The sequence below is a fragment of the Aulonocara stuartgranti genome (genome assembly GCF_965226115.1).
Source record: "Aulonocara stuartgranti genome assembly, chromosome: 14".
Taxonomy (NCBI): domain Eukaryota; kingdom Metazoa; phylum Chordata; class Actinopteri; order Cichliformes; family Cichlidae; genus Aulonocara; species Aulonocara stuartgranti.
Genome location: NC_138950.1, coordinates 24,659,410 through 24,684,855, shown reverse-complemented (window position 1 = coordinate 24,684,855; position 25,446 = coordinate 24,659,410). Strand labels below are relative to the sequence as shown.

The 25,446-nt window shown below is 37.9% G+C and overlaps 3 protein-coding genes across 3 annotated transcripts; 2 read left to right on the top strand and 1 right to left on the bottom strand.

Annotated features, from left to right (window-relative positions):
• Positions 1 to 931: 931 nt before the first annotated feature.
• polr2i (RNA polymerase II subunit I) lies at positions 932 to 8,234 on the bottom strand. The gene is made up of 6 exons (XM_082504078.1): positions 8,051 to 8,234; positions 7,842 to 7,896; positions 4,436 to 4,509; positions 2,699 to 2,773; positions 1,488 to 1,539; positions 932 to 1,257 (listed from the first exon to the last, which is right to left on the bottom strand). The coding sequence occupies exons 1-6, from the start codon at positions 8,110 to 8,112 to the stop codon at positions 1,195 to 1,197; spliced, it is 381 nt and encodes a 126-aa protein (XP_082360204.1). The 5' UTR covers positions 8,113 to 8,234; the 3' UTR covers positions 932 to 1,194.
• A 2,270-nt stretch (positions 8,235 to 10,504) lies between these two features.
• lbhl (LBH regulator of WNT signaling pathway, like) lies at positions 10,505 to 18,796 on the top strand. Its single transcript, XM_082503709.1, has 4 exons — positions 10,505 to 10,895; positions 14,227 to 14,302; positions 15,567 to 15,861; positions 17,850 to 18,796. The coding sequence occupies exons 2-4, from the start codon at positions 14,231 to 14,233 to the stop codon at positions 17,918 to 17,920; spliced, it is 438 nt and encodes a 145-aa protein (XP_082359835.1). The 5' UTR covers positions 10,505 to 10,895; positions 14,227 to 14,230; the 3' UTR covers positions 17,921 to 18,796.
• Positions 18,797 to 19,864: 1,068 nt separating this feature from the next.
• On the top strand, positions 19,865 to 21,207 carry LOC309687758 (C5a anaphylatoxin chemotactic receptor 1-like). Its single transcript, XM_082502926.1, has 2 exons — positions 19,865 to 19,901; positions 20,095 to 21,207. The coding sequence occupies exon 2, from the start codon at positions 20,107 to 20,109 to the stop codon at positions 21,148 to 21,150; it is 1,044 nt and encodes a 347-aa protein (XP_082359052.1). The 5' UTR covers positions 19,865 to 19,901; positions 20,095 to 20,106; the 3' UTR covers positions 21,151 to 21,207.
• The last annotated feature ends 4,239 nt before the right edge of the window (positions 21,208 to 25,446 follow it).

Genomic DNA, 25,446 nt, shown 5'->3' with positions numbered 1-25,446 from the left:
TTCCTTGTTTGAGGTGACCAAATACTTATTTTCCACCCTAATTTACGAATAAATTCTTTACAAATCCTACCATGTGAATTCATGGATTTTTTTTCACATTCTGTCTCTCACAGTTGAAGTGTACCTCTGGTGCAAATTACTGACCTCTGTCATCATTTTAAGTGGGGGAACTTGCACAATCGGTGGCTGACTAAATACTTTTTTGCCCCACTGTATATAACATAATGGGTAAAACCACATGGAGTTTGTAACCAAATAACAAGACGTGTAGATTACATTATCAAATTCTTATTAAAGTTGCCAACTGTACATTTATTTGGCTCATCTCTGCTGCGAATATGTTCAGCATTAAGCGAATGAGTCAGCTACAGTTTCAAGACATTTTGTGAATATTGGGGATGTGCACTGGTTACATGTGATTTGTGGTCTAAATTTTCAGCTGTTGTGACTCAAAGGAAAACACACAACCAGTCTTGTGTTTCATGGTTTTAACCCCCACTAATCATTAACAGTCTAGGCTGGAAACAGGAAGTGAATATCTATACCGACTTCTCTACTTGGAAGTCAGTTGGTTTGATTTGAAGGTGAACTTGTGTGCGAGTTGGCGAGGTTTCCCGGCCTATAGTTAAAAATATTTAGGAGCATTATCTGATCACTGATTCTTGCTATTCTCAAAAAACCCAGAAATACTGATTGAGTGACTCAGACCAAATCAGGAGTAATTCATTAAAAACAAACAAACAAACTCTAATAACTCTTTTATATTAACTGTTGTATCCTGGTTTTACATTTATGTGTTACTTAGTCTTGATATAACCTTAATTATGTAACGAAATAACTATTATTATACAAAAGATTCTCAAAATGTAGCCAGGGTGTCACTCAGAGATGGAGTGCATGAAGAGTTTCACAGTTATTAAGACTCAAGAGATATTTGAAAACATGTTTTAATCTAACAATACACATTTGAAAATGACAAGCGCTAAAAAGCACAACAGCAAAACTGATGACATTATATTCACAACATGGTGACAGATATGAGTGTCCATACAACAATAACAGAGGGGTCAGCAATGCTGCTATTTTATAAAGCCAAATGCATTCACTGTAGACACAGACCCAGATTGATACTGTACGAGTGCTGACAGCAACAGCATAGAAGCAAGTGCTAGACCTCTTTATTATCAGAAGGCTTCACTCTGTCCACCGGTGTCCACAGTGAGGCGCCGTGCACACGTAGTACAGTCGCATAGCATCCTGTGTGGGGAAACACACAAAAATGTGTCAGTCAAAACAAACGATTTTAATAAATACCTCTCTCAAATATATATTCTGGATTAATAATGTGGTGCCTTCTGAAAAGCAGGGGCTAAGAAGAATGTATTAGCTTTGTATTTTTGACATGGGGAAAGATTTTTTTATATTTTATTTTTATATATATATATCAGCTTGTGCAGATATAGAGAAAGCGCATAGGTTGCAATTACCTCAGCCTTCATACTGTGAGACTGGAAGAACACCGCCTCCTTGTGACCACATCTGAGAAGAGAAACGGTGAAAGAAAAACGTTATAAAAGTGTTACCACCATCAGAGCCACAACATCTCATTCCACAGTCCATTAAAGTTGAAATGGCTTGTGGAAACCTACAATGACCACCAACAGTTTATTTCAGGGCAGGCTGAACCTTTATCCAGATTTCCTCTGTCTACGGTGACCGTCTAAATAATTACTTGATATGTTGTTAGTGTGCCTCAAGGAGACATAAAGTAATTATAAAATGTAGACACACGAGAGCAGGGATGTGGTTAAATATAATGCTTTTACGCTGAGACCCCAGTGATGTAATCTACGCTCCATCCGTTTTGCATGACCATACGCTCAGTTAGTCTCACTGATTGATGACTATGTGCACCAATCAGTTTCAAGACATGCAGATTAAACAACGCTCTGCTGCTTAAATAAGGAAGTATGCTGTGTCAGTAATTATTGACTCTGCACTTATTTTTAGAATTACACATTTCACTTGCTACTTAAAAAGTGTATGGGTAACAATGCCGTTTTACAAATCATGATGCCTTTTAATAAATATTTTGCAGTAGAAGCACTTAGGAATTACAGACCTTTAAAAAAAACACAAACAACAACAAAACATAATTACTCCAAAATTGGATAAGCATTTTTGCAGCCAGGTGGTCAATTATACAGTCAGAACTAAAGTGGAAGATCATGAGATTATTATCATGAATGTAAATACAGAGGTTCCACAAAATGGTCTAAACGTCTGATTACACTCAAAAAGCAAAAAGCCAGATTCGATTTTGCCACACGCTCTAAAAGAGCCCACTCACATCAGGGAAAAAATATCTGGACACATGAAACCAAAATGAATTTGTACCAGAATGACGGGAAGAGAAAAGTAGTAGCTCATGACCTGAAGTATATCACATTATTTGTCAAACATGGTGGAGGCAGTGTTATGGCATGGGCATGTAAAGCTGCTAGTGGAACTGGATCACTGCAATTTATTGATTAAGCAAAGAAGGCTATAGTCTCTGCTCGGATTCAGCTGAATCCTGAAAAACTGATTGGACAGCACTTCACAACGGAAGAGGATAATGACCTTAAAACCCTTAAAAACATCAACAGGAGGTGAAGCATGGGTGCTGAGGGAGGTCAGTAGGTATGGTAAAACTTACTTAGGGCAGGGGTGGTCTTCTGTTCTTGGCAGTGTTGGGTCCTGAGATACATCAGCGATGATTTGTGTGAGTTCACTGGGAAAAAAATGAAAGCATGAGGTTTAGAGCTCATCGACTGACATGACCTATGAATGCAATTTAAAATTCTAGTACTGTGCGCACTACAAAAGGAAGCCCACATGCAAAAAATGCTAATGTTTTTTCCTAAAGATTAGCCATTCAGTAGTGGCGCAACGGATCAAAAATCTCACGGTTCGGATCGGATCACGGTTTTAAAGTCACGGATCGGATCAATTTTCGGATCAGCAAAAATAGAAAAAAAAGACAAAAATTCTACTCGCCGTTTACTTATTTAAGTATATTTTCCCTATTAAAAAACATTCAACTGAAGACTCATTCCACGCACTTATATAAAAACAAATTAAGGTGCAATATGGACATTATGGACCATGCTGGGCAGCCTCTGCATCCTCTGCACACAGCCATAAACAACCAGAGGAGTCTGTTCAGTAACAGGTTGCTTCTCCCAAAGTCAAGGACCAGCAGACTTAAAAAGTCCTTTGTCCCACACGCCAACAAACTGTTTAACTCCTCGCTGGAGGGGAAATGGGGACAGAGGAGGGGGGAACAAGTAGCTGTAGTGCCTTTTCACCGTGCAATAGTTTTTGTTAATATCCAACAGTGTAATAGACTCACAATACTTAAAATGTGCCGTTCCCTTGTATTCTAATTCCTATTTATCCCTTTTGTATTCTCTGTATTTATAAATGTGTATATATGGTATATTTCTGCTCACATTCTGCAACTTCTGTTGGTGCTGTGCTACTGGAAACTGAATTTCCCGGAGGAACCCATCCGAGGGATAAATAAAGTTTCATCTAATCTAATGTAATCTATAGGGCAGTACAGGGCTTTGTATCTACCACTCCGCTGTGATAACGAGCGGTCACGGTCACGTGGCTTTCCGTTGCCCTGGAGCTCCACCCATTTGTAGTTTGAGCAACAGAAGATGCCTGGGACAGTTCAGCCATAACTTTAAACTTCTCCTGCTCATACATGCTTGGAACGATCTTGTCACTGAAGTGGACGCGCAACGAGATATCATAGCGTGGCTCAAGCACGTTCATCACAGTTTAAACCCCTTGTTTTGCACAACAGACGACGGCCTCCCGTCTGCAGCTAAAAACCCCATTAGCGTTAGTAATAGCTTTAGCCCGGTCGGACTGGGCAGCAAAGGGCTGCTTAAATGCCACAAACTCCTCTGCTCCGCTACTTGGACCGCTAGCGCTGGCCATAACTACCGCTTGACAGACTGACCATGCGCACCATACACATACTTTTTTTTTTCTTTTTCGAATCTTCGGATCACGTGCGTACCGAACCGTGGAGTGGGATTGGTTCGGATTTCGGATCAACCGTGATCCGTTGCACCACTACCATTCAGTATGTGTGAGTACACATAAAAACACTGCTTTGTACTGTCTGAAATTGTACACAGAAAATCTTTTGTACATATTTGGAGAAATCAATCAAATCTGTGTGGCTGAATGGGTCTACACAGCGCATTTAACCCTAGATGTCATAACAGTTTTGGTTGCATTCAGAAGTGCTGCAGTGATTGAATAGGAAGTTATCGCCCACTTTAATGTGTGACTCAGTCTGTAATGGAAAATGACGAATTATTCAAATTGAGGAAATAAAACATTTGCTAATTTATGTTGTATTGTGGTTACTTACTCAACCTCATGGGTGATTTTATTGACGTAGATACAGCTGTTGTCTGCCTCTTGTTGGTAGTCACAGTTCCTGCACTGTTTGAGATCAAGATATTTTTTTGTTAAAGAGCAGGACATTCAGTACAATAATTACAGACTTATTGTGGTACTCTTCTTGTATCACAACAATCTTCCTTTAAACTCTTCCATTACATATGGTTTTACAACGTTTTATACAATACATTACAATAAAATGTATGTCTTAAATCAGAGGTCGTTTGGAGTCGTTTATTATCGGGCCGCGAGAGTTGAGGCTCGGGTGTGAAATTTAGAGTTTTCAGGATTTTTATCGTTAACTTGGTTTCCCCAGATCTTTTCCCGTGTTGTAGTTGTGTGTCTTATTTTGAAAGCAATATTTACACGTTACCATAGCGAACAGAGAGCATTAAGGGGCAGAGAGGAGGACGTCACTCTCAATGTTGTTGGCCCATTTCAGGAGGACGCTGCTAATGAAGTTACACAATTACACAGTAAATCCTCATTTAATTATTATATTTACAAAATAACCCAGCTTTTGTGTCATTTTATTTGTTGTATTTATCCGCAACACCTTAAAGGCCGATCTGTGAAAATATTGTCTGATATTAAACCGGTCCGTGGTGCAGAAAAGGTTGGTGACCGCTGTCTTAAATAACTATTTGTCAGTCCGGAGTTTCTCTGTCCACTTTATCATCTATGTAACCACTTGGGGTACCTTAAGGTTCTGTATTAGGTCCCATTTCATTATATATTTCTCTTTTTGGAACCCATTTTTAAAAAGTACAGCATCGACTTTCATTGCTTTGCAGATAATTAGCTTGTATTCAGGCTCTGGTAGTACTGTCTAAGTGATGTTCAATCATAGATGGAGATAAACTTGTCAAAAAACAAAAACGAACCAGAATTTAATTTTTTTTTTTTTTTTGGGCATCCCAATCATTAAGATGGAAAGGAGAGCTCCATCAGTCTTTGAGCTTTTTACTATCACCTGGTTGCAAGGAATCTTGGTGTGATATTTGACTGTGCTTTTAGATCTGCTGTTAAGACAAGCCTTTTTCAATGAGGGCTCCTTGGTAAGGTGAAGGCGTACCTCCCTCCACATGACGTTGTTTTTTTGTTTTGTTTTGTTTCAACCCAATTATATTTACTGTTTCCCAGTGCTGAACAATACCTGGCACCCACTCCATGACATGGCCAGTAACAGGAGAATGTTTAGTTAGAGACTGAGATTACTCAAATGCACCACTGAACAACAGAGGAAATTAGGGGTGGGTTTTGATAATCGATTTATCGATTAAAATCGATTCTAGCTTGGATAACGTGATATCGATTCATTAAAATCCTGAATCGATTTTTTAAATATTAATTTATTTTGCCCGAAACACCAGAATCTCAGGTTAAACCTCACTGAATTTCAACAACCACCAAACAGCTAAAACAGTAACTGAGAGCAGGAACACGGATTCTGCACAAAGATGTAAACACAAAGCGCGGACCCGCCGACGGATCAGAATCAGTGAGATGTCGCCTTTCTCACCCGACGGCACGGACACGAGCTGAAAGCCGACAGCTCGCTGATTCTGATGTTTCGGCAGGTCCGCGCTTTGTGTTTACGCCCTTTTTGCGCTGATTCTAAAGCTGTTAGTTTTATCTCTCTCCAAACAATATTGACTGAACCAGCAGCAAAGGAAGATCCAAACTACGCTTCACAAAAACATCGTCATGAATTCCCTCTGACTTTTGCCGTTTTTGCTTCCACCACACTTCATGCACAGCTCTCTCTCTCTCGCTTTCTCTCCGTACTTCAAGAACAGTTTCCCGTCTAAAAATCTGTTTTCTGCGTTATTCGCTTGCTTGCTACGCACAAGTCTACCGTTGTTTACAGCGCTGTTGGCCGCTGTTTTTTTCCCTTTTACTTACTTCCGAAAAGAAAACCTAATTTCTGCTGTTCAATAGGCTTCTGAACAAATGTAAACTTTTTAAAATTATGCAAAATGCAAAACGTTTAGCTGTGTCTGTAATAAAACCGCTGTAACTTCAGAGGTAATGTTCATTAATTAATGGTTTTCTTTCGTTTTTGATGTACTGCAGAATATTTTTATAAAATCCCAGGCCAGGAAAATCACCCTCATGTTTTTCTGTGTTTTATCCTCAGTTACTTTGACACAAAGGCATCTGCTGTGATGCTCACACCTTTGATAAAGTCTTGCGAGTGTCAGCTTCCTTTTTATAGATACAAAAATATGTAAATGTACTGATCTGAATTATAATATTTCTGACTGTCTGAGGCAAAATTTCCCAGATTTAAATTGAATCGAATCAAATTGAATCGAATTGGGACCTTGTGAATCGGAATCGAATCGATTCTAGAAATCAGTGATGATACCCAGTCCTAGAGGAAATCACTCCTGCCTGTACAACTCCTCCAACTAATGTACAGTACACCGTGCAATAGTTACATCCTCTACAGTGAAAATAATAAAGTTTTACAGCTGTTTTGCAGCATTTAAAAATTCGGTAATTCTGTATTCTGTAATATTCTGGATTTTTATAATTAAGCTATTTGTATATATTAGAGCTATTTCTTATATTTTGTAATATATCAAATTATTTAATTTAGTTTAGTCTCACATAAAACACCAGCAACTGCAACAATAATATGCAATAATCAGCCCAGCATTATCACAACCTTTAGAAAAAAAATCCCAACACCAAGATCGTAGACATCAGTTTTCAAGTAGATCAAACAGGGTTCCAAAGTTTTACAAAGCATTGGACTTTTGAACGTGATATGAACATAAGATATTCTGTTTTCAGCCTCGATGTATTTTTCACTTCTAATCATACACTAGACCAGTACGTCTGCAGCTTATGACAACACCAAACACAATGAGTTAGGGTACTAATTTCTGCCTTGCATTTCAAGCAAAAGACTGGGGTTGAAACTATGTCCATGGTTGAGATTATTCTGTGTAAAATCTGTAATTGCATTGGTTTGGGATGATTACAAACAAACTGATAAAGCATATTTTCATACATCTTTCCACTCACTACTATTGACCATGACAGAAAGGTTCCTTTCCCTTTCATCTCTAAGTGAGTGATGCTTTTACACACACACACACACACATATTCATTGTATAGCGTCTACAGCACTTTGGTCAACTAGTTTTTAATGTGCTATAAACTCTGATTGTATTCACCGATTGTAACATAAGGGGTGTAAAATAAGCAAACTATGGAAAATTAAAACTAAAGCTGTAATTTTAACCATTCGTTTTATAATCCGGACTGTTAGAAGAGTGTTGCTGTATCGTGGATTAGCTAACTTAAAAGAAAGTAGCACTAATACTTATTGGTTAACACACACGTGAGGAGCACAAACTTACGGCATACAGCAGGATGCGGTTCTCCTTGTCTTCTTTAGGATACAACATGTTGTTACTGGAAGACAAAGCCAAGTGGTTAATGGGTTTTCATTTCAATTATGCGTACGTATTCCTTCAGTTCATACAATATTATGTTAATGTGCGTCTAGCTTATCTTAGCTAGCCGGCTACGTCAACGTATACGTCCTCTAAAACAGACAAACGCTCACCATTCTTGACAAAACCGTATGCCAACAAATCCCGGCTCGTACGTCCCACCGTCTAAATCCATCAGAGAAACGATTTATTGTGGACAAAAGTAGTGAACTCAATTAATTTCAAATGTTGTTAATGTCTACCGCCTCACTCCTCAAGTTTAAAAACAGACCATATGCGCATGCGTAAACGATTTTGACTCTGCCTTTTTTTCCAAATAGCGCCTACAAATGGCTGGAGGACAGAATAGGCACTGATACACATTTGCAGACCTGTTGTATTAGTCAAAAGATGCACAGAAGTGAAGCAATGCATGTACAAGCGAAGGGTTTAAATTGCTTACTTAATTTTGCATGTGTCTAGGTTAGATGAGTGAACCCAGTAGACTTATTTTAAAAACGTCACACATTTCCACTTCTTCTGGTTATTGTTGCATTACCGTAGTGTATTTACCTTACAATATAAAGCACCTCGGGGTGAATGTTGTTGTGATTTGGTGCTGCAGTATATAAAGAAAGTTGAACTGAACTAAAAAAAGAAAAAAAAGAATTGCTCTAAGGTTTTTGTTTTGTATTGTGCAAGTGTGTGTTGTCACCAAGCAATTCCACCCTCTCCTCCAAATTTGGTAACTAGTGTCTAAGAAACAAAGCAAAGCAATGGCAAAAAGTTGACGACAATGATGCTAGACTCGAAGTTTTTAAATAGCAACCCACAAATTGAGTGCGTAAACTCATAGTCACTACATCTATCTCTTTAAACAGCCTGTGGTAAGAACAGCTTTCACACAGACCAGTCATCATAAAAACACAGAAAACCCAAACTCCATATTGTTCATAACCAATCCTATTCAAACCTTCAAGATTCATGTTGCATTGGCTTAAATGACTGGTCTTCATGTTATTTTGGTCCTCATCTGTGTGGTACTAGCTCCGTGTAATATAAAGACAAACCCAGTCAAAATCTAATTGACATTTTGACACTAATGTCACTAATCCGAATTAACCTTGGTTAAGTCAGTCATTATCGTCAGGCACACAGATGGCCCTGATATTGTGCGCAGCCAATTAGCACTGCCATGTCTTGTTGGACACTTGAAGAAAACAGAGCTATTATTACAATGTTATTAACCCATTATTGCCTCGTGTAACATATTTGATACATACAGTTTTTTAAAAAGTTTTTAAATGTGTTTTTTAGACTTTTACATAATCAGTGTAACCTTTTCCCCCTGTAAGCACAGATAAATTGCATAATACATTTTAAGCTATAAATTGCTTAAAAAATGCCGGACGTAGCAAATAGGACTTTTAAATTGTCAGAAGATTCAATAAATGTTCCATTTAAAAAAATATAGTTGTGCAAATATAAAACACATAAAACGTTTAGACATTTTATTTTGCACAACCTAATCAAATTATTTTAATATCTGTGTGCATTTTGTTGCAAGCATAGCAATGAGACCCTAATTCAAATTGACAGCAGACTTGGAAATTATAAAGTACTGTATCTTTTTTTAAGGCTCGGAAAGAGAACTGATTTACATTTAAGCAAAGCAAGCAAGCATGCTATGAGTTTGAGACCATTATATTAAAGATGTCCCTTCACTTTGACATACAGAGCCAAAGAAAAAGAAAGAAAAGTGAGTGTTTAGAGCAGTCTTAAGCTTAATTTTTGGCTCGTGTATGTTTGCCAAGTGCTGACTTCATTAGCTGTAACCAGCTTGGCCATGTTCAATATGAGCACCCACCACTGTAACAGACATATGATATAAAATAAAGAAAAGCATGGTGTGTCCATTTTTAAAACAAATGAATCGGAGATGGTATAACTGACACTCGAGTTAATAGGGTAAGCACTGTCCTGCTTACGGAGGAGTCTCAGCTGTTACATCACGGGTGGAGTTCCCTGATTTCTTAAACTAAAAATTCATCCAGGTTCTAGAGAAGAAGGATGCCTTTCATGTTGCGCAGGCTCCTTTCCTTCCTCGTCCCATATCTATCCTATTGACTTAGGCTGCAAAGGGGATTAAACACTAATGTTACTAGTGTGCTGCCTGTTTTGCAATACTTGCTGCCTGTTATATATATATATATACACTGTATCCCCTTCCCACCCCCGAGCCCTTGATCCCTGGGCTAATTCCATGAATCGTCCAAATCTAAATCCACTGATGGAGCAACGACACACACAGAGTCATGATGGGGAAACAGACAGAATGGGAGGGATAGAAAGGATTTCGTAATAAAACATGCAAATGCATGTCCGTCTCATGTGCAGTTGTGGCCATGGCAAGTTGATTTAAACATCCGCCAACAGCACGACCACAGGCCATCTGTGTGCCCTTTGTATGTTTCTGTCCAGATGCACCAGCGACCCAGTGTGCCAACTCATCAGAGGGGACTGTCAAGCCTGCCTGACGTCACCCATGCAGCCTCCGTAATCAAAAGAGACGTTAATCCTGCTCCTCTCCAAAGCCTGGCAGCGGAGTGGGACAGGGAGGGATAATGACAGAGACACGAGGAAGGAAGTCGGATACGGGAGACGGCGGAGAGCGTGTACGCTTTGGACAAGCGAACTCAGCACTGAAGTGAGACACGGGTGCTCTCCTGCCTGAATAGTCGAGCCACCTCCTTCACCATCTGCTAAACACCTGAGATCCCTGAGAGTTTGGAGCCCTCCCCATCCAGGTTTCGCCCTGGAGGCTGAAAACCTCATTGAGGGTCCTGCAGGGGGGGACTGCTGTGGGAGTTGTTCACCTCCCCCTGCAACCCCTCTCGTATCACCAGCGGATGAGCCGAGCTTCACCACTGTGACACTGTGCCAAGATGGAGAGGACATATGCCTGACAGCAACTGATGGGTAAGAGGTGATGAACCTTGTGGTCGTGTGACTGTGTGCACTTTAATTCTTGGATAACAATTAAATTGAAAACTGCTGCAAGTCCCCCTCAGGTTCCACTTTAAGATCTTATCGTCACTGTGCATCTTCTGAAAGTAACTCAGCAGAAGTGTCAGGAAGATACAGTCATGTACAGTCAAGCAGCAGATTGTGCCATTATCAGAAATAAGACCCACGCTGTGGAAACATATAACTCTTGATGACAAACTCATTCCACCCTTAGGTCACCTCAGCAACTTTTTCTGAAGCTTTTTGGTCCTTGTGGGCAGCTGTGATAGCAGATGGATCCATGAACCCTGTGAACTTTAAAAACTTCCTCCAAGTCACAAATATGGAAACAGTCGTAACACATGGTCCACTGACCATTAATAACTAGCTTTACACAATAGTGTTTCTGGAGGTTAAACAATAAACCCAGATTAACATAGACAAAAATTGTGACAAAGTATTCGACATCTTTAAAAATATGAATTAGACTGAAACAAAACTGAAACTATTTTGTGAACTCGGGAAAACTAACAAAAATAAAATAAAAATGTTTCAAGTTCTGTTTTTATTGTTTTTCCTAAATGTTGCCTCTGAGATATTCCCACCATACAATAATAATTAGAAAAGCTAAAACCGACAATGAAACTAACAAATAATACACTTAAAATAAACAAGTTCAAAGAATATAAACTAAACTGAAAGAAGAAAATCCCCTCTGGAAACAAAATACAACAAAACTGATCCACAAAAACAAAAAGTCAAAATTAGATAAAAATAAAAAATTAATTAGAAATGACAAAACTAGATATTGGCCTGACCTATAAAAGGTTTAACTGGCATATATTGTACATGTTGGAGATTTCACAGGATCCAGTCTTATTTATTGTATGTTTGTAAAAAGTGAAAACGCTTTTCTCCTTTTTTTTTTTTCTTACTTTTTGCGTGTTTTGAATGTTTTTGTGGTCTTGAAAGGTCAAGAGCAAACAGAGGCCATGAGCCATTTCATACCTCCCATCTCACATTTTCAACTACAGAAACATCTAAGTGTAGTGATGCTGGGGAAGTATAAAAAATAGCAACAATAAAATAGGAACGTTTTAAAGTTTGCTGCAATCTTTCCTCATGTTTTCATCAGTACGTTTTCATTTATTGCACAACCGCAGCACCTTATAGTGTAACTGCTGTGGTCAGATTGTGAACCAGTTATGTGGCCTCTGACCTGAAAAAAAAGTAAATGTGTGAAGTTAGAAAAATGAAACATCTACAGGAAAATGTGAGAGAAACAGGAAATGAGATAAAACTTTATCGTTTTAATGATCAAACGTTTTGCGATGGTGCGGCTCTTTAGCGCCTGTAGCTTCCTCTTTCTGGTGACACAAATCTTCACCTTTAGGTGTAAACTTCAGGCTTGGTTTAACACTAACACTTGAGTAATATTAGATGCATATTTTAAAACTAATCATCTGGCCTGTGCGCATAAAAGAAGCCTAAATGTCTGCTAGTGATAAAGCATACTTTTGCATTAACAGCCAAATGCAGCGCACAAGGCACACAAAGCCCGATTGTTGACCGTGCTAAAACGTGCAGGTGTTTAGAGCGAGTGTACATGAGAGGGATTACATGGGGGTTAAGCTCATTCATCATAATAGTTTCCAACCCCAGGTGGCACACAAACAGCTTAGTGCAGCACAATTGTCAACAGCACAATATCAGAAATTGAATTGTAGGGCCGCGCACATTCACAAGTGGGTCAAAAAAAAAAGATAGAGTACTCCCAAAGCTGATCCTATTTGGGGAAGAACACGATGTCCTCATTTTGCAAGTTGTGCAAACTGGCTTAGCGTTTCTTCAGTTGCATGTAGTCACGCAATATGTAACTTTGAGCATGTCAATAGGAAAATCACAAATCGACTGAAGTCAGCTATTAAAAAATGATTCAATGAGAGAGAGAGAGAGAGAGAGAGAGAGAGGGAGGAAGAGGGAAACAAACTGATGGAAGTCTCAGGCTACACACGAAAATAAAAGAAAACAAATTATTTTTGGATTTCAAATATTTTTTACATATTCTCAGACCATCCTTAATGCTCTTGATCCAAAGCACTGATCCTCGTGCATTTAAATTTTGGCTGGAAATGCCTTTGAAAGCTTCCGAGCAGACATTTGCATTGGCTTGTTTATGCTCTCTTTTGTGCTTTGACTTGATGCAAGAGTGAAGAACTGGGGTCTGAGTGCTGCATATCTCAGGAAGAGGTTAAAAGGTCCCGTTCATCTTCTCGGCTTCTATGTAAAAATAATTAGATTTGCCTCTTTAGTTTGATGAGACATGTGACTGCAAATTCCAAAAAGTAGATTAGATCTGTCTTTCAGTGGAAATTTCATTAAACACAAAGCGAGACTGAGCAGACTGTGTCATTACACCAGGCAACAAACCGTGACTGGTACTTATGGAGAGAGGACACACGCTGAGACATACTGAGAAATAGAGACAAGGAAGCAAGGAAGAGGGATAAAAAGAGGATTCAGATGGATCCTCAGCCCTTCTTAATCCCTTTCGTCTGCTTTTCTAGACAACGTAAACAGACTAAAGTTGGCTATGGACACAGACTTATCCATGTAACTGAAACAAATGGCTTCATCAAAGCTGCTGGCGGCTAGACGTCTGATGACGGTCATGTAAACATATTTTTTTATGTAACAAAAACTTTACTGATAACTGAGGCAGATTGGGGGGTGTGAGGGACGCAAGCCAAAACAGGATGCTTGGCTTCCTGTCAGAAAATAAAATATGATCGCCAAACTACATAATCCATTTTGTATCAAACCCCATTTGAGGTCTGCACTAATCTAGAGAGTGCTTGCATGTATTAGGAGATGCACATATTTGTGCATGGTCGGACCAGCTTTAGCCAGCATGATGTAGGGCAGGAAATCTCTGACGAATGAAAAGCCGGGCATGTTGGATAATGTGATCCTAGTGTAATTCAGCAATGACACAAGCGGCAATGATGCTGTTTCATGGAAAACCAAACGACACAATTTGTAGTTCGATTGGCACGCAGCAGTGGGGGCTGCACAGCTGTGTCAGCAGCATCATGAATTTCCTTTGAGCACTTTACATTAAGCTGACATTTAGATTGCACTTCAATCGGGGTTCTGGACTCTTCTAAAATAAACATGCACACACTCATGTGCTTTTGCAGTATTAGAAAGAATTTTTTAGTCCGTGCTAAATGTGGTGCATGCTTTTTTTTTTTTTTTTTTAAATTCCTCTTGTAGGATTGATATAAATTTGTTTCACCTGCAGAGGTATGGAGGAGATGAGTGGTCAGAATCCAGAATGTGAAGACATGCAGAGTAAAGACCAAAGACTGCCAATCCAGGTAACATAATACCCTAGAATCATCCTGCGACAGATCTCTGTCAAATATTTTTAGCATAGCAGCTAAGTCTGATTGAGTTATAGTTGTGTGGATGCCTGAAAAGGCATCCACACAACTATAACATTAGCAGAAAATTAGCAGAAAATTAGCAGAAAATTCTGCTCTTTCTGCTAATGTCGGCTTTTGGTGCTCATAACTTCTATACTTTTTGAGATATTGAATGTTTTTTGCAATATTTTTTGCCCATTTCTGCCATATTATCAGTGGCCTCACTGGTTTTCCTTGCCGGGTTGACCTGTGTTTTAGCTCAGTGAGATGAGCATCCGTTCTCAGACTGGGAGGCCCCGGTTCAAATCCCGCTTATGGCAACATTTCTTTCAGTTAACAGTTAAACTTTTTTAACTCTTTTCAACACCAATTTCAACTTTTTCAGCCCTTTTCAGTAGAATTTTCAGTTTTTTCACCACTTTTCAGCACAAATAGCAGCTTTTTCAGCTTTTTTCAGCAAAAACCTCTTTTCAGCAGAATTCTGCTCATTCACCTCTTTTCAGCAGAAATTCTGCTGACTGAACTCTTTTCAGCAGAATTTTCAGAATTTTCACCTCTTTTCTGCCCAAATTCTGCTTATTCACCTGTTCTGCAAAAATTTCAGCCTTTTCACCTCTTATTAGCACAAATCTCAGCTGTTTTCAGAAAAAAACTCTTTTCAGCAGAAATTCTGCTGATTCACCTCTTTTCTGCAAAATGTTTAGCCTTTTCACCTCTTATCAGCACAATTCTCAGCAGCTTCTGCTCATTTCAGCACAATTCACAGTCTCTCCACCTCTTCTTTGTGAGAATGAGTATGGCTCAGTGAGATGGGTAGCCGCCTTGAGACCAGAAGGGCCAGGTTTGAATCCTGCTCAGGGCAACGCTTTTCTTCAGCGTTAAGGCATCCACACAGTATTTTCGCAGGAAATGCAAATTTTTCTAGTTGTGATTGGAGTTCTGTGTTACAGTTGATACTTTAAAATGTCTTGAAATGCTTAGCTGAAGAGACTCAAATGCAGACACAAACAAGGATTAAAAACCCGAATAATAGTAAGTACACAAAATCCAAGGCCCCGATATTGCGTAGGTGTGTGTGTGCATGTGTGTGTGATTCTGGGATAGATAAGGAAAAACATAAAACAATTTGTAGAATTCCTAATTAAGTTTATTTACAGGCTTCTACAGAGTTTTAATTCAATATACTGCTCATGACACAATCAACTTCTTCCCCCAGATCTTTCCTGACCCTGTTGAGGTTGTCCTGGACCCCGAGACCTCTCTGAACTGTCTGGGCCACGAGCACGAGAAGGAACGTCTACCCTCTATTGTTGTGGAACCAACTGAGGTGAGCGAGGTGGAGAGTGGAGAGCTGCGTTGGCCTCCAGAGAACATGGACATGGAGGAAGATGAGGAGGACCTGTTCTTGGAGCAGTGCATCCCCCCGGCCAACATTGCAGATTGGGGAGAAGAGGAGGAGGAAGAGGAGACATCGGTTATACTGAATCAGCAGCAAGGCTTGACACTCATTGGTGAGTTGCACATAAGGTAGTCGCATATATTCAAATGCTGTTTTATTACAAATTGGGAAAAAAAGAAAACATATGCATGTGAAACCATAAACATGAAATTTTGTTTGCTGCCCCTATACTCACTGTGGTACCGCTTATTTTTAATCACTTTAGTTTTTATTAATTCCTATATAGAAATTAAGCTTACGGGATCAGTTTATTAGGCAGTCAGGTGACAGAAAGTTTTGATAAGTTTTAGATACATTGGTAAACAAAAGGTTTCTCATTTCTCAAGTCAATGTCTGTATTTTGTATGACAGTATAATTTCCTTTTTATAGCAGTTTTTGAGATAAACATCACAAAGTGCTTCACAACGAAATACCAGACACACAGTCATTATTCAAACAAGACCATCCTGTGTAAAGTGTAAAAGTGGATGTACTAGCTGGAGCTACAACCAAAGGTACTAGTACCATTTCTAACTTTCAGTTGGATTGGCAACCCACAAAGTCATCCATCTCATCCTTTTCCTGTTGCATTTTTGAGAGCTCAGCATTAGAGCTCTCCAAATCAGGAAGTAAAGCCTGATGATTCAGACGGAAAAACCACCACCCCTCTGCCACTAACATACTCAAAGATGTAACCTAACATGTAGGTACAAAATGGTATTAGTATTAAACTATTTCTGTCAGGGAGTGCATACACAAAAATCCAAACAAGGTGGATTTGCCTGGCAAACAAAATCGTCAACATTATTGTGGTGACTTGCTGCTGTGGTTTACTTCACAGCCTGTGGGACATTACTATTAGGAAACATGGAGAAGAGTAGAGGTTTCTGCTACATCTAATTGATGCAGAGTTACAGACGGAGGTAAAGTTATGGAGAATTGTCCCATAAAACATAAAACAATCAACTGTTTAAACGGTTTAAACTTTGGACACAAGATTAAGGACTGGGGAAAGCTTCTGAATGACTGAAAAAGACAAAGGAGAGAAGGTTTTTAAATACAGAATACAGACTACAAGGTGTGTGAGTCTTTGCCAGTGTCGAAGCTGTTAATGAAATGCAGTAGTATGTATTATATAGTTAATGTAAAGGATTAATAAGTCAATGCTTGTTTATTTGGAATATAATTTGAAATGTTTTAATATGTTTTGCCTTACTTTTCGGCTACTCAGGAGACATCTAAGCTAATGATAAGGTATGCGCAGTACCCACTGCAGTGCAGTACCTGAAGGTATTACAGATACTGCACTGCAGTGGTTTGAATCATATAACACACACCAATTAGTTAAACTGCAGGAATGCCTTAAATATATAAGAACCTGGATGACCTCTAACTTTCTGCTTCTAAATTCAGATAAAACTGAGGTTATTGTACTTGTACAAAGTCCTAGGAATATGGTATTTAACCAGATACTTACTCTGGATGGCATTACCTTGACTTCCTGTGACACTGTGAGGAATCTTTCAGTCTTTTTTGACCAGGATATGTCCTTTCTCACTCACTATGTGTTAATATGTGCATTGAATCCCTACTTGTTATTAATCTCCCACTCGCTTCCACAGCATGTGTTTTGTCCTGTCTTCCTCCCCTCATCCCAACTGGTCACGGCCGATGGCCGCCCCTCCCCGAGCCTGGTTCTGCTGGAGGTTTCTTCCTGTTAAAAGAGTTTTTCCTTCCCACTGTCGCCAAAGTGCTTGCTCTTAAGGGGTCATATGATTGTTGGGTTTCTATCTGTATGTGCTGTTGTAGGGTCTACCTTGAGGCGACTGTTGTTGTGATTTGGCGCTGTATAAATAAAATTGAATTGAACTGAATTAAGAAGCGCTTGTTGCTGGTTTTTATTTTGGAAAATACGCATTCATTAAATTTATAAAAAGAAAGAGTAGGAAAAAACGTTTCATCATGTTTAAGGCACCAGAGCGGTATGAAAAAATAACTTGTTCGGTGAAAGTATTCTACACTGAAATTTAATTTTCAAACTCACCCTATTTTTTCTGCAGACCTTCAGTCGGATGCATTCAGAGATGACACTCCTACACTTCCACCCAGCAGTGCTCCAGCCTTCAACTGAGCTTACCTCTGAGGACTCACCGTCTGTGAGAAACCAGCGAGGAAGCATCGCAATATGTACTTATGACAGCAACTATGAAAAAATTAAACAAATACTGTACTGATAATGTGTTTTACACGGTAACAACTCCATGCCAGCTGGGACTTTAATGTTCGTCTTTATACCAATGCGCACAATAAGAGGTGAACTATGACAACGGGAAGCAAACCCACGTTCTTCCAAAGTCAGCAATTTTTAGAATTTCTAGAGAACATTTTGCTGACTCTGTGTTTGATCTTCTTTGTTATTTCCTGATTTTGTTAAAAACAGGAAATCCTGCCACTCAATTTTCCTCACATGTATTTATGTTTATGCAAATGTGTTTCTCTGTCTCTTTAATTCATTTTTCTGTCCCACAGTCAGTCTTCTTGAGGATATTTACCTAGTCATATCTTTAGTATGTAGTATGTGTTACAGTACTGTAAACTGAGTTGGCTGTTCTCTGGACACACATGCAGTTCTGCTCTGATATGTCTTGAATGTTTGGAGAATCACATTTTTAAAAACCTACTTTGCGTTAAAATTCAGGCATGATATTGTTCGATTTAAACTCGTCTATGAGGCAGCTACATCATGGGCGTGACAGATGCTCACTGCTGTTGTGTAATATCAGCATTTTCAACAAGGTTGCAGAAATGTGATGCATGGTGATCAACACAAAGGGAGCTCTACTTGTTTTCTATTACCACAGCTGAAACTCTAGTTCTTTTACTGTACTATAGGCTGTGAGTAGGCTAATTTGTGAATAATATGTATATATGATAAAGATGATGTGTTACTGTAAAATTATTGTTTCAAGTTTGACAATAAAGTCTTTTGTCCCGTTGAAACAGGAAATCATTTTTGAGTGTTTTTGCAAAATGATTAATTACTGCAGAAAATAAAAAGGCCTTCACACAGTTGAACAGTTCAGTGTTATTGGCACTACAATACACCAATGCAAAACTAAATACACTGACTGAGGAAGCCATTCTGGACCAGGCTGTGACTCATTACAGCTGGAGGTCCTGGGAGTACAGCCACTGTGGCCTCCTTAGCACCATGGCCTGATACACAATGATACACAACCTCCTGCCACATAATCCAAAAAAAAATAACAATTAAATACTAAATTATTTTATAACATTGCTTAATCCATTATCAAAAGACAGGTGTTAGGTAAAAGTAGGAAACATATCTAGCTATCTGAAACCACATACAATGAAATCATGCTGTAAACATCTCAAAAACTTTATTTGCTCCTTTATAGCACATTGACTAAATCCCCCTAATGACTATAACACTAGGCTTAAAGGTCTAAAAACCCCCCCGACCATTTGCAATTGGGAGTACAACTGAGATTTATATTTTAAAACTCTAACACTTTTAATTTCCTAGAATTTCACGTGTGGCAAGGCTACAGTACCAGCATGCTGTGTTGTGTGATTAGACGTCACAGGGCTACTCCATGACATTTAGTATTCATACTTTAAACACGATTATTAAGACTTTTATTTTGACAAGATAGACATTTGAAGTAATTATTTTTAAAATTACCGATCCTGACATATCAATAGACTTTTATTTTATAGTGAGAACTGAAATAAGGGAAAAATAATTTGTAGCACTACCAGTAAACTGGTGAATAAAGCAAGCACGACAAAGTAGTCGAGGTCAGCTTCCATTTGTTTTGTTTTTTTTCTCAGTGTATGAACTATGATTTAATTATTTCCTGTGAAGTTACAGCTAAATTTTGACATAAAAACAGCATTTTTACATTAACCAATTTTTTTGATTGCAGTCATCAAATGTACACTCACATGCAGAGGACGTACTTTTAGCAGGAATCTTGTGCAACTGTGTTTGCATGGGGTGGGGTGAGAGTATAAAGCACAGAAGCAGACCAGCTCTACAACTTCCTCTCAGTGGTGACAGAGCAACACAAACAGAGGCTGAACAGTTGGTGAGTTAATACTAAAGTATTAGTTTGAATTTAAAAAACAAACATTAGCTTTTCTGGATTGAACTGTATTATTTTAGTGAATCATGAAAATCTTTTCGATGAAACATTTGTCACAGATATTGTTGAATGAATCATTCTCTCATTCTAATGTTAATTTTATGCACGACACTAATCTATACCCTATACTTCACAGTTGTAAGGAATCATGGATTACAGTGATGATAATTACACATTTCCTGATGATAATAACACATTTCCTGAGATTATTGAGTCTGTGACTCCTGAGATTCAGCCGATCCAGATAGTGGCTCTGGTCATGTACAGCCTTGTGGTCCTGCTGGGTGTGCCTGGAAATGCTGTGGTGGTGTGGGTGACGGGGTTCTGCATGTCCCGCTCTGTCACCTCCCTCTGGTTCCTCAACCTCGCTCTGGCTGATCTTCTGTGCTGCCTCTCCATCCCCTTGCTTATGGTCCCTCTGGTCCATGACGATCACTGGCACTTCGGTCCGCTGGCCTGCATGCTCATCAGAGGCCTGTTTTACCTGGTGATGTACTGCAGCATCCTGCAGCTGGTTGTGATCAGCGTGGATCGTTTGTTGCTGGTCATTAGACCCATCTGGTGTCAGAACCACAGGCGACCCAAACAGGGTGCTTATGGATGTGTTGCTGTGTGGGTCCTGGCCCTGATAGGCAGTATCCCACAGTTTGTGTACGCCAAGCAGATTGTGGCAGGTGACGAGAAGAGAGAGTGTAGGATGGAGTACACTGTAGACAGTGCCTGGCCTGTCTCTGCTTTTCGCTTCCTGATTGGATTCATTATTCCTTTCCTGGTTATTCTAGTTTGTCACTTGGTGGTTTTCAACAAGACACAGAGGAGAATGACACGAGGTCGGACCCGGTCCAAGAAAACCCTGAGGGTCATCATCGCTGTGGTGCTGAGCTTCTTCTTGTGCTGGATACCTCTGCACATTGTGGATTTCCTCATACTGACCACCCCTCGGGCTTCCCCTGTGAGCCCCAAACTTCACTTGGCACACGTTATAGTGCTCTGCCTGGCTTACTTCAACAGCTGCCTCAACCCTCTGCTCTATGTGTGTCTGGGTCAAAGCTTCAAAGACAGCATGAACCGCTCACTGCGTAACATCCTCCAGTTCATCAGCGAGGACCCGACTACCAAGATCAGCATCACCCATATGGACACCAAGAGCACCAGTAATGGCAAGGAGATGACAACAATATTGATTGATTGATTGAATCTTTATTTTGAACATGTTGAAAAAGTATAAAAAAAAAAAATAGAATTAAAAGAGACAAATGAACAAAGCAAACAAAAGGAAAACGAGCAACCACAACTCCAAATAACGTCCATGTTCAAAAAGGAGCAGGAAGAAGCATAAGCTTATTTAATCCCACCCCTTTTCCACTATCTAGTATCAATAGACTACAGAAATACCTCCTTGTAATTACATTATATGTTATGTGTAATTTTTTTTATTTTTTTATTTTATTTTTTTTAATATATACACATATATGTTTCTATCTATCCATACCTACGTATATACACACATACGCACATATACACATTTTCAATAACCCCATTAACACCTGAAGGATACACAACCTACAATTTTATATATATTTAATATATATATATATATATATATATATATATATATATATATATATATATATATATATATATATACATATATATATACATACATACACACATACATACACACACATACACATATATATACATATACATATATATATATATATATATATATATATATATATATATGTATATGTATATATATATGTATATATATATATATATATATATATATATATACATATATATATACATACATACACACATACATACACACACATACACATATATATATATATATATATATATATATATATATATATATATATATATATATATATATATATATATATATATATATATATATATACATACATATACATATACACATATATATATATACATACATACATATACACATACATATATACCCATACCAACAAACCCGTGCATGCGCACACACATGAAAATATTAGACAAGAACACCCTATCAAATCTCTACCTTTTCCCTGTACCCTGTAAAAACCATATCCTTAAACCGCTTTTTAAACTGCGCCATGCTTGGACATTGCTTCATATCTTTACTTAGTCTGTTCCACAGCTTCACTCCACACACAGAGATGCAAAAACTTTTTAATGTTGTACGGATACGAGGATGTTTTAAATTTAATTCCCCCCTCAAATTGTATCCCCGTTCCCTTTTAGAAAACATTTTTAGAATATTGTCAGGAAGCAGGTTATTTATTGCTTTATATATAATTTGTGCTGTGAGAAAATGAACCAGATCTGTGAATTTTAGAATTTTTGATTTTAAGAATAGTGGATTTGTATGATCTCTGTAACCAGTTTTATGGATTATCCTTATGGCCCTTTTTTGTAATATAAAGATTGATGATAGCGAACATTTGTAAGTATTGCCCCAAACCTCTGCACAGTAATTCAAATACGGTGCAATCAGGGAACAATAGAGAATGTGGAGTGATTTGTGGTCCAGAATGTGTTTTACTTTACTCAAGATTGAGACACTTCTTGAAATTTTGTTATGTATATGATTTATATGAGACTTCCAGTTTAATTTATCATCTATAATCACACCAAGAAACTTATGTTCAAGTACTCTTTCAATTTCCACACCATCTACATGAATCTGCACTTGTGCATTTCTAAGGGAATTCCCAAATAAGATAATTTTAGTTTTACTTAGATTTAGCGATAGTTTGTTCCTGTTAAACCATTTTTTAATTTTGCACATTTCTGAAGTAATTGTATCCAGCAGCTCCTTTAGATTCCCCCCAGAACAAAAAATATTCGTGTCATCTGCAAATAATACTAATTTTAATATATCAGATGCCTTACAAATATCATTTATATAAATAATAAATAATTTTGGACCCAGTACAGAGCCTTGTGGAACACCACAAGCAATGTCCAAGCATGATGAGGAATGGACACCCAGCTTCACAAATTGTTTCCGGTCACTTAAATAATTTTTCACCCATTGCAGTACAACCCCCCTAATCCCATACCGTTCCAGTTTATTAATTAATATGTCATGATTGATTGTGTCGAATGCTTTCTTGAGATCCAGAAATACTCCAGCTGCATACTGTTTCTGATCTATAGCATTCGTAATCTCCTCAATTGATTCGATTAATGCCAGAGATGTTGATCTTTTTGATCTGAATCCATATTGACTGTCAGAGAGTAATTTATATTTATCTAAGAATTTGTCTAATCGTTTATTAAACAGGTTTTCTAGGATTTTGGAGAATTGTGGTAGTAAAGAAACAGGCCTGTAATTTGTGAAGTGGCGTCTATCCCCGGTTTTATACAGCGGCACAACTTTAGTTATTTTCATTTTGTTTGGCACTTTTCCCGTCTGAAATGATAAGTTGCAAATATATGTTAGAGGTCCTACAATTCCTTCAATGACCTTCTTGACGATTTTCATGTCAATATCATTACAATCAGTGGATGTTTTATGTTTACACATGTGTACAATGTCAATTATTTCTTTTTCCTCCACTGATGTGAGGAACATTGAGTTAGGGTTCCTATGATTGTGATTGTGTACTGACTCTAATACACAGACAGGACTGGTGTAATATAACAATTTCCATCACAGTTGAAGTTTCACAAAAGAATAAGTAAATTCTGCTGGCCTTGGCTTGGATATGAGCCATTAGATTTGACTTGATTTATATGAGCAAAAAAAGGTCTGTGGATACAAATACCCTGCCTTCACTTTTCATGAGCTACTAAGATTTTTTTCTGGTTAAGTTCGGTGGTAAGTAAATATGTTTTAAAGAATCGTTAGAGGTTTCAAATGTGGAACCGTTACTCATTCTGCAACATTTCTGTGAAACATCATGTCTTATGCAACAAAATTCTTGGCACTTCTAGTTTTTTCTCTCACAAAAGGAATACTTTAGATTCTATTAAGGTATTTGTTTTTTATCATGTATCGTTTGCCTTTTTGTCATGTTTTTGTTCAAATTGTTTGACAGAAATAAAATATATACACAGAAGTTTGATTTCTTCACACCTGTAATTACAGAAAGGTGCAGTAAGTGTTATTTTCATACACCACAAGAGGAAGACACACTTTACATCTCTGAAGCTTCATTTCTCAGGGTTAAAAAACAGGTGGACCTTATGATTAATAACCTGAATCATATAAGTGTATTGGACACTACATGTGGCCTACTGTGGCTGCTGTAGGACAAACATGTTTCAAACATGTTTCAAGCATGTTTTCTGAGTGCATAATACTATTTTTTACCCACTGACAAACATTTCAAGTCCTGCTAAATTGTAATAAGCAGAAAATCGAGCAGCAAAATGTAAAACTGCCTGTTTCCATTTAATAACACATTAATAACCTATTAAGTGTGACTATTACCTGGAAATATCTCTGGTAGTTTCTGTGTAATAAGCAGGAAACAGCTGCAAAATGCAGAACTGCCTGTCTCTATTTAATAACAACTAGCTGATTAAAACAAACATTAGCAAGTCTTTAATGAACTGGAAAGACTTATACAAAATGCAAATTATTAAGTTGAAAGGAATAATACATATGAATATATTAGATTTGTATACACTGTAAAAAAAAAAACGTTGCTAAAACTTAAAAACTCAAGGCAACCGACTGCATTTACGTTTTTAGGTTCTGATGGATAACTTATAATTTCAAGTTTAGGTGATAAGTTGCTTTAGCTAATGTTTTTGTGTTGACAAAATTAATAATTGTCCTTTTTCTCAACTCATATTTTATTGTTTTTGCAACGTATTTCCTAAAGTTTACACAAGGTATTAGTTTTAGTTTTGGCAACGTATTTCCTAAAGTTTACACAACATATTTTTTTTTGTTTTGCCAATCAATTTCCTAAAGTTTAGAAAAAGTATCTTTCATAGTTTTCATGAGGTGCTCCCTGTTGTACCAATGAATGTTTACACAGTTGATTTTCAAATAACTTTGTGTTCAAACACAACTGCACCACTGACAATGTTGACTTTTGAGATCAGCCATTTTTAACATACTGACAACATTCAGCCACAAATAAAGTCCTTCCAAAAACACAAAAAAAGTCAAATTTTTGTAACAAATGTTACTCATCCAATTTTAAAGGTGGTGTTGTCAGACAGAATATCAAACCTATCTTGATAGATAGTCACTAACAAACAGATTCAAAACATCAGATGGCAGGATGTGAACAACTTCCTGGTTTCCATACAGCTAACAACTTTCAAACAAATTTTTCCACCACTTGTCTTTTAATAGTAATGGTATCAACACTCCAATTTCCTGTGAAGTTCAGTATCGCGCCACATTTGTTATAAAACTAATACAAATGTACCTAAAACCAGATTATAAAAATTGTTTAAAACAGCTCAAGTTAGAATAAAACCTTTCAACATTTTATAATAACAT